General features: G+C 46.8%; 1 protein-coding gene across 1 annotated transcript; it reads left to right on the plus strand.

Annotated features, from left to right (window-relative positions):
* The first annotated feature begins 1116 nt into the window (after positions 1–1116).
* On the plus strand, positions 1117–8658 carry LOC143288262 (uncharacterized). The gene is made up of 3 exons (XM_076596611.1): positions 1117–1543; positions 5553–5661; positions 8337–8658. Exons 1-3 carry the CDS (start codon positions 1117–1119, stop codon positions 8656–8658), a joined length of 858 nt encoding a protein of 285 aa, XP_076452726.1.
* Positions 8659–10069: the final 1411 nt, after the last annotated feature.

Below are 10069 nucleotides of genomic sequence, written 5' to 3' on the forward strand. Positions count from 1 at the left end.
GGACACTGACTAATCCCCAGGGAGACAATTGAGGACACTGATGCAACCCCTCTCCCCCCCTACCCCCCACCCCGGTGACGATTTAGGACCTACGGAAGTGGGATGGTGGGGATTGGGGGGGACGCTACCACGGTTTTGACGCGGAAATTTTTCGCAACATGCACGGTTTCAGCCTGGAACGTGACGTCAGTGTCAACTTATCGGGGTGGAAACTTTACTGAGGCACAAAAAGTTTGTCGACGTATCCGAGGAAGGAATCCGCTTACACGGGGTCGTGTTTTAAGCGAGGACAATTTATAGAGATAAACAAAGCGGCTGGCCGGGCCCAGAGACATGTGTCGATTAACCCGACGGGTCGAGTTAAGCGAGGTCGACTTAAGCGGGGACATCAGTATGTGTAATATGTTGTTACCAAAGTGATCGACCGTGACTGAAAGAAAAAAAAAAAAGCTGACAATTCTCTGTGATGATGATATCGTCTTTCTGGCTTTGTGTTTTTTGCTGTTGTTGTTTTTGTTTTTTGTTTTAATGTGACGACAGAGCACACAGTATAGTCTTAATGTTTACAACAGTGAAAGGTTCTCACCCAGAGACGTGTCGCCCTCCAACAAGATAAACATTCAAAATACTGGAAACACGAGAGAACGTTTCCAGTAAGGCGCTGGGTGAATCAACGTGGTGAATGAACGATACAAGGAGAAGACATACATGTAGGCAGCAAGAACTCCGGCAGTAAGAGGTGTGCAAAACAGTAACGACAGCAGCAGCAGCAGCAACAGTAGCGGCAGCAGCAGCAACAGTAGCAACACAGCAGCGACAACAGTACAGTAGCAGCAGTAGCAGCAGCGGCAGCAGCAACAACAACAACAGCAGCAACAACTGTAGCGGCAGTAGCAGCAGCAACAACAGCGACAACAATAGCGGCGACAACGACGACTAACACCACCACACACAACATCAACCCTTTTTTTTTCTTCTTCTTCTTCTTCTTCTTCTTCCATGGGAACAAATAGAGAATTCCGGTCCACCCAAGGGAAGAGGGAGGAGGTATCATCCCCATGACACTACCCCCTCCATCCACCTTCCCTCTAGCCTCCACATTCTCCTGACGCCGCCATGGCCAGAGACCTCCACCACATCCTCCCGCAGATCGACGTCACCGACTACAGCCACGTGCCGCTCTGTGACGTTCACAGCAGCAGCATCAACCGCTGCACGCCCAGCCCGGACCTGCTGCACGTGCCTTCCTACACCACCCCTTACCCCCTCCTCGACTTCGCCTCCCCATCCAACGACCCGTCCTCTACTACTGCCGTCTTCAGCGAGTCTGAGGAGGACGGGTGGTCCGGGAGTTACGACTTCGTGGCCAAGATCATCATGCTCGGGGACTACGGGGTGGGCAAGAGCAGCCTGCTGCGCACCCTGGGTGGGCTGAAGAACCTCAGCTGGTGCCGGTGCCGGGCGTTCAGGGCCAACGAGCTGGTGGAGCTGGAGTGCCTGAAGAACGAGAAGAAGGTGCTGATCAGGATCATGGACACTGGGGGTGAGGCTTCTTTCTGAGCTTCTGAGTGTCTGGATGGGTTGGCAGGAAAGGTTGGGGGTTGGGGGTTGGGGGTGGGGGGTGGAGGGGGGTGGGGGGGGGGGATGAGGCTTCTTCTGAGCATCCGGATGGGTTGTCATCTGGGAAGAAATCCTGTGAGCTTGACCCTGTCCCGTCTTCTTTGTTGGTTGAATGTATTGATGTTCTACTGCCACATATTACTCATGTCATCAGTTCTTCCTTACTGTCTGGTTGTTTCCCTGAAAGCTTCAAATCTGCTGTTGTACGTCCACTCATCAAGAAACCATCTTTGGATCATAATTGTTTGAAAAATTTATCGACCTGTCTCTAATCTGTCATTTTTATCAAAACTGCTAGAAAAGATCATATTGTCTCAGCTCTTAGCTCCTCTGGAACAGAATGGTTTACTTAATTCCCACCAGTCAGCTTATAGACGTGGTCATAGTTGCGAAACAGCCCTTCTTAGAATAGTGAATGATTTGCTTTCGGGATTTGATGAGGATAAGATATCTGTTCTCGCTCTCTTAGATTTGTCAGCAGCTTTTGACACTATCGACCACTCTATCCTCTTGAACAGACTTAAAACTTCCTTTGGTATTCGTGACACTGCACTAGCATGGATCACGTCTTACCTGTCAGATCGTACACAGAAAGTGTGTGTAAATGGTAGATACTCTAGAGTATCTGCCTTGAAATATGGTGTCCCACAAGGGTCCGTCCTAGGTCCTGTTCTTTTCGTGCTGTATGCGGCTCCTGTGTCGGATGTCATCAGTCATCATGCGATGTCGCATGAGAGCTTTGCTGATGACACACAACTTTATCAGTCGGCTTCCATAGCTGAATTTGATGCACTGGTGACTCAAACACAGGAGTGCATTGCTGGCCTAAAGGACTGGATGACTCTCAACAAGCTGCAATTAAATGATGATAAGACTGAATTTATGATAACCTGTCCAAAGAAGTTTCGTCAACATCCTTCCTTTCCTGACTCTGTTCTGATCAATAGCACACCTGTTTCACTTTCTCCCTCTGTTCGCAGTCTTGGTGTAATCCTGGACCAGTCTCTTTCCTTCCAACAGCACATTTCGAATATCTGTAAAGTTGCCTATTTGGAACTGCGTAGAATCAGCTCTATCCGCCACTCTCTCTCTCAACCGATGCAACCAAGACACTTGTATGCTCTCTGGTTTTCTCAAGATTGGATTGCTGCAACTCTCTTTTGGCCGGCCTTCCCAAATATCTGTTAGACAGACTCCAACGAATTCAGAATAACGCTGCCAGACTCATTTGCAGAGCTTCTAAATTTGACCATGTTTCTCCTCTCCTTCAGTCTCTCCACTGGTTGCCTGTTTCTGATCGAATAGATTATAAGCTATCCACTCTGACCTTTTCTGCAGTCAACGGATCTGGCCCCAAGTATCTTTCTGAACTCATCCATATCTATACCCCGTCTCGCCAGCTCCGTTCTTCCTCTGATACTCGACTTCTCAGGATACCTCACGTCAAAAGTAAGACCTATGGACACAGATCGTTTTCTTTTCAATCGCCAAAGACGTGGAACAAGCTCCCTGATAACCTCTGTCATTCTGATTCCCTTGCATCTTTTAAATCTCGTCTCAAAACTCACCTTTTCCCTCAGCAATAAGTTCAACTGTAGCAGGTCCACTTCCTTTTCGTTATGTGTGCTTGACTATGTGTGTATACATATGTATGTGTACATAACTACATGCATGTATATGAATGTGTATTTTGTGTGCGTGTGTTTATGTAAGTTTGTGCCTGCCTATGTGTGCGTATGTGTTAGGGTAGCTGTTAGATACACATGTATGTTAAAATGTATGTGTGCAGTGTGTGTGTGTGTGTGTGTGTGTGCGTGTGTGTGTGTGTGTGTGTGTGTGTGTGTGTGCGTGTGTGTGTGTGTGGTCACATTTTGGTGTGTGTATGTAACATAGATATAATGTTTTATGTTAACAAAAGCGTTTTTGTAAAGCACCTAGAGCAGATTTCTGGATAGTGTGCTATATAAGTATCCATTATTATTATTATCATTATTATTATTATTAAGATTGGGGGTGAGGGTTCTGAGCTTCTGGATGGGTTGGCAGGGAAGGTTGGGGGTGAAGGGGGGGTGAGGCTTCTTCTGAGCTTCTGAGCGTCCGAATGGCTTAGCTGGGAAGGTTGGGGGGGGGAGGGGGGGAGGCTTCTTCTGAGCTTCTGAGCGTCCGAATGGCTTAGCTGGGAAGGTTGGGTGTGAAGGGGATGAGGCTTCTTCTGAGCGTCCAGATAGGTTATCTGTGAAGTTTGGAGGCGGGGTGGGGGGGGGGAGGCTTCTTATGAGCTTCTGAGTGTCCGGGTTGGTTGGCAGGGAAGTTGGGGGGGGGGGGGGGGGCTTCTTTTGAACTTCTGAGCGTCCGAATTGATTGGATGGGAAGGTTGGGGGGAGGGGGGAGGGGGGCTTCTTCTGAGTGTCCGGGTTGGTTCGCTGGGAAGGTTGGGGAAGGGGGATGTGGCTTCTTCTGAGCGTCCGGGTGGGTTGTTATCTGGGAAGGTTGGGGGTGAGGGGGGTAAGGCTTCTTCTGAGCTTCTGAGCGTCTGGATGTTTTGGCAGGGAAGGTTGGGGGTGAGGAGGGGGGAGGGCGGAGGCTTCTTCTGAGCTTCTGAGCGTCTGGATAGGTTAGCTGAAAATGTTGAGGGTGAGGGGGGTAAGGCTTCTTCTGAGCGTCCGGTTAGGTTATCTGGGAAGGTTGGGGGTGAGAGGGGTAGAGGCTTCTTCTGAGCTTCTGAGCGTCCGGGTGTGTTGGTTGGGAAGGTTGGGGGGGAGGGGGATAAGGCTTCTTCTGAGTGGCCGGATGGGCTGACTGGGAAGTTTGGGTGGGGTGGGGGGTGGGGGATTAAGGAGGGGAAGAGGAGTTATGTTGGATTCAGTTCATCTTGGGGACTGAGGGAGAGTGCCTTTAAGATTTAACTCAACCAGTACTCATGACTCACGCTGATAACATGGGTTGGTTGGTGGCTGTGGTGTTGAGAGCTAAACGAGTTAGAGAGCTATGAAATACTATGTCCTGTATTCGTCTTACGAACGGGAACATGCACAGTAGGGAATACTTTGGTATCTTCAGTAAGATAGTTTACTTGTGGTGTAAAACATATAAAAGTCCACATATAAACACACACACACACACACACATACACACACACACATGCCCGCGCACGCATACACACTAACACATACACTAACAGACACAAGCGAACAAACATACACACACGCTCAAAGACACAGACGCACACACACACACACACACACACACAGATCCTCGCCGCCGTTTCTTTTTTGAATCACTTGTGTAAACAAAGTAAGTCTATGTTTTAACCCGGTGTTCGTCTGTGTGTGTGTGTGTGTGTGTGTGTGTGTGTGTGTGTGTGTGTGTGTGTGTGTGTGTGTGTGTGTCCGTGGTAAACTTTAACATTGACAGTTTCTCTGCAAATACTTTGTCAGTTGACACCAAATTAGGCATGAAAATAGGAAAAATTCAGTTCTTTCCAGTCATCTTGTTTAAAACAATATTGCACCTCTGGGATGGGCACAAAAAAATAAAAAATGAAGCCTAATTATATGCAAACTGCATTTACTGTTATATTTATATTTTTTGTATTCTCTAAACTTGGCACTTTGATCTGATATTCTGACCCAACAACAAGAGCAGTCATTTTTATAATTTTTTGTTCAAACAGGAACTTCTTTTGCTAAGCATGGAAGTTTTATTTATTTTGCAAACGTTTTGGTGCAGATAGTAAAAAGGGGAAATTACTCTGTAATTACTGCTAGGGGACTTAATTTGCTTTAAACTGATCTTTCTCATCTTAAACATTACATTTTGAAATTATACTCAATACATAAAAAGCATGTTTTTGGTGTGTTTTTTTTAAAGTGTATCACAAGTGAGTCTTGAAGGCCTTGCCTCTCTTGTTTGTTATTATTTTAACGTTGCAGGTCAGGAGCGCTTCCGTAGCATGACGTCATCATATTTCCGCGGCGCCCATGGGTGTCTGCTGACGTTTAGTGTCACCAACGAGGACTCTTTCGATAGCGTCATCAACTGGTGAGTGACGTCTTTCCCAATCGAAGTTTCAGTTTCAGTTTCTCAAGGAGGCGTCACTGCGTTCGGACAAATCCATATACGCTACATCACAAGTGCTCGGCAGATGCCTGACCAGCAGCATAACCCAACGCGCTTAGTTAGGACTTGAGTGCATGCATATATCTGTTGTACCTATCAGAGTGGAGTTCTTCGACAGAATTTGGGCAGAGGACAACACTCTCTTTGTCATGGGTTCTTTTACAGTGCACTCTAAGTGCGTGCTGCACACGGGACCTCGGTTTATCGTCTCATCCGAAAGACTAGACGCTCAGCTGGATTCACCAGTCAAACTTGGGAGAAAGGGCGAGAGCGGGATTCGAACCCAAACCCTCACGGATTGGCACACATTGGCAGGTGAGCGTCTTAACCATTCTGCCACCTTGCTCTGCCAACAGAGGTGGATCCGTTCACGTTCGCGAGATATGGTAGCAACCACAGCATCAGGTTACTGTTGTTGTCATTTGTATTTGTACTTCTCTTTTTAGCACACCAGAGAAATCTGTGTGAAATTCGGGCTGCTCTCCCCAGGGAGAGCTTGTCGCTACACTACAGCGCCACCCATTTTTTTTTCCTGCGTGCAGTTTTATTTGTTTCTCATTTCGAAGTGGGTTTTTCTACAGAATTTTGCCAGGAACAAACCCTTTTGTTGCCGTGGGTTCTTTTACGTATGCTACGTGCATGCTGTACATGGGACCTTGGTTTATCGTCTCATCCGAATGACTAAAGGTCCAGACCACCACTCAAGGTCTAGTGCACGGGGAGAAAATATCGGCGGCTGAGCCGTAATTCGAACCAGCGCGCTCATAATTATTCTCTCTCTTCCCAGGCGGACGCATTACCTCTAGGCCATCACTTTACATTAGTGGTCATTGCTGTCCTGTTGTCGTCGTCGTCTTCGTCGTCGTCACCATCAACATCAGTCCTGCTGAAGGAGGAAGGTGGCAGAATGGTTAATCAAGACGCTCGTCTGCTATTCAATACAAAGTTCGTGAGGGTCTGGGTTCGAATCCCGCTCTCGCCCTTTCTCCCAATTTTGACTGGAAAATCGAACTGAGCGTCTAGAACCGAGGTTCCGTATGCAGGCAACCCACACTAGGCGCACTGAAAAAGAACCGATGGCATCGTTGAGAGTGGTGTTATGTTGTTTTCTGGCAACATTCTGTTGAAGAAAATTATTCCACTCTGATACGTACACAAATGTATAAACATGCACTCAAGAAGGCCTGACTAAGTGCGTTGGGTTATGCCGCTGGTCAGGCATCTGCCTAGCAGATGTGCTGTAGCGTATATGGATTTGTCTGATCTCAGTGACGCCTCCTTGTGAAACTGAAACTGAAACTGAAGCCCTGTCCTTCTGACGCTTTCTCCCGAAGGATACAACATTAACGGAATACACTGAAATAAACTCAAATACTACATAATATTGTGTCGTTTTTCCATCGACGAATACCAAACGCACGTACAAAGGCTTAGGTATCTGTTTATACATGTACAAAAACGAACGTGCAAAGAATAGAGTGTCTGTCTATGCGTGCAAGGATGCAGTGGATTATGAAAAGCCTGGTTTGGACACAATTCCTTTAAGGGTTTGTTGTTGTTGTTATTGTCAGTCGTAGTAGCAGTAGTAGTCGTCGTCGTAGTAGTAGTAGCAGCAGTGGCTGTAGCAGTGGTAACAGTAGCTGCGGTAGCACAGTCTGAGGAGTAAAAGGAGTAGGAAGAAAATGGTGGAATTAAACATCCAGTTTAAAAAAAAAAAGTACTTTAGAAAACTCCACTGGTTTCGCGTATAGGAACGAATCTGCTGCAGGTTGCTTTTTCCTTTCAATTGAAATCCAAGACAGAAAATCTCATATTTTATCTTGTTCAATTTCACAATCCTTTTTGACCACTGAGGTCTGCTTCGAGAAGTCTGATTGATCCTCTCATACTAACAGACGTTTAAACAGAATATGGGACGGTAAGTGAGTCTTCATGTCTGTAGCCCCAGCTTGAAAACATAAACATCCGGCTTCTCTATTACAATTAAAAAAGTAACAAAAGCGAATGCTTGTGTGTGTGTGTGTGTGTGTGTGTGTGCGCGCGCGCGCGTGCGCCATACATGATCGTGCATCTGTCCACGCATGGTATAAATGTTCACCATTGCCAATCGTCAGCCATCCATCCGTCAACCCATCCATCCGATCCATCCACCCAATTATCCATCATTTAAATTCATTCACCCAATCTTTTTCATCCACCCATCCACCAAAGTACCATCCATCCAATTAATCCATCCAGTCCATCTGTCAACCCAATCCCTCCAATCACCCACCCATCTATCCCAAACCATCCATCCTGTCCATCCATTTAATCCATCTCTCCACCCAATCCATCCCTACAATTCATCTCCCATCCATTTATCCAATTCACCCACCGAACGTGTCAACCCAGTCCATCCACCCATCCATCCAATTTACTCCCAATCCATCTATCTTTTCCACACAATCCATCAAACCATCCAATTCACCCACCAAATCTATCCACCCAACCCATCCATCCATCCATCCACCTACCCAACCACCCATCCAATTCACCGCTCAAACCATCACACCATCCAATTCACCCACCAAATCTAACCATCCGAACCATGACGGCAGGTTCCATGACCTCTCCAAGTACGCCTCCCCCTACAGCCAGGCGCAAGGCGTCACCTCTCTGGTCGTGGGCACCCTCCCCACCTCCATGGCTGCCCAGCGGCGCGTGTCGGCTGAGCGCGCCTTCCGATTGGCCGAGAGCCTGAACCTGACTTACTGCGAGACGCACGTGCGTGACGAGCAGATGATCCTGTTCATCCTGAGGCGTCTGGTGAACAACGTGATCGTGGACCATCAGAAGCGGCCCAGTTTGACCATCACCATCATGCCCTCGCTCGGCAACGAGCAGAGCAAGAAGCGACTCAAGTGTTGCAAAACTTCCTGACGAAACGTTGGACTGCAGGTGTTGCAAAACTTCCTAACGAAGCGTTGGACTGTAGGTGTTGCAAAACTTCCTGACGAAACGTTGGATTTGTAGGTGTTGCAAAACTTCCTGACAAAACATTGGATTTGTAGGTGTTGCAAAACTTCCTGACGAAACGTTGGACTGTAGGTGTTGCAAAACTTCCTGACAAAACATTGGATTTGTAGGTGTTGCAAAACTTCCTGACGAAACGTTGGATTTGTAGGTGTTGCAAAACTTCCTGACAAAACATTGGATTTGTAGGTGTTGCAAAACTCCCTGACAAAACATATGATTTGTAGGTGTTGCAAAACTTCCTGACGAAACGTTGGACTGCAGGTGTTGCAAAACTTCCTGACGAAACGTTTGACTGCAGGTGTTGCAAAAGCTTCTTGACAAAACGTTTGACTGCAGGTGCTGCAAAACTTCCTGGCGAAACGTTGTGCTTGTAGGTTCTGCAAAAAAAAAAAAAAAAAAAAAAACCCAACGTTTTGACAAAACGTTTGACTGCAGGTGCTACAGAAACTTCCTGTTGAAACGCTGGACTGCAGCTGCAAAAAACTTCTTGACAAAACGTTTGACTGTTGTGTTGGGGTGTTGAATGATAGAGCTCGTTCTTTCCAGCTCCCCCCATCCCCCAACCCCCCATCCTCCGCTCCCCACCCCACTGAATATGATTTTTTGGGGTATTGATTTTTCTCGCTGCAGGTCTGTGACTTTCAAAGCGTATCACATAACTTGCTGTGAGAGAGTCACTTGCCGATCGTTGATCTGAGCTGCAGCCGTGTGACCTGTTGGTGAATGTGCTGAAAGAGGCAAGGTCTTGGAATTGCTATGCAAGAAAAGGAAACGCAGATTTTTTATTAATTTTTTTAAAAATCATTATTCTTAATACAAAACAGTGTTCCACAATTAAACTTATGATAAAACCATTTCAGACGTGATGGAGTCTCCTGTCGGTCCGACGGATGAGTAGGCAGGCAGGTTTATCTGTCGGTGTGTGTCCTCATATGGGAGACGTATGGATGCGGTAAATATTATGATGAATGAAATGTAATTGAATATCACAGAAATGTGATTGGGGTCAGGGTCAGGACCCTATGAAAAAAACCCAAACAAACCAGAACTGGCTGCAGTCTTTTCCTGTCACCAGGTGAAACTGGCCTGGTCAGTTCGCTGGCTTACGAGAAATTGTCCGACCAGTAATGACCAAAACACAGTATGAGTCAAGGCTGTCAACATTAATCGTGAAAATAGCCACCTGTTCATAAAAAAAACGTTAACAAAAATCAGAGCTGTGGGTTCTTTTACTTGCGCTTAGTGCATACTGCACACCGGACCTTGGTTCATCGTTTCATCCGAATGACTAGCCTCCAGACCTAGTCTCAAGATG

The sequence above is a fragment of the Babylonia areolata genome, chromosome 12, assembly GCF_041734735.1.
Source record: "Babylonia areolata isolate BAREFJ2019XMU chromosome 12, ASM4173473v1, whole genome shotgun sequence".
Lineage (NCBI taxonomy): Eukaryota > Metazoa > Mollusca > Gastropoda > Neogastropoda > Buccinidae > Babylonia > Babylonia areolata.

Bases quoted from the DNA above. Each gene is read 5' to 3' on its own strand.
- LOC143288262 (XM_076596611.1), top strand. From the start codon at position 1,117: ATGGCCAGAGACCTCCACCACATCCTCCCGCAGATCGACGTCACCGAC. The intron at 1,544-5,552 runs GTGAGGCTTCTT...TTAACGTTGCAG, and splicing joins CAGGATCATGGACACTGGGG to GTCAGGAGCGCTTCCGTAGC. The intron at 5,662-8,336 runs GTGAGTGACGTC...CCATGACGGCAG, and splicing joins TTCGATAGCGTCATCAACTG to GTTCCATGACCTCTCCAAGT.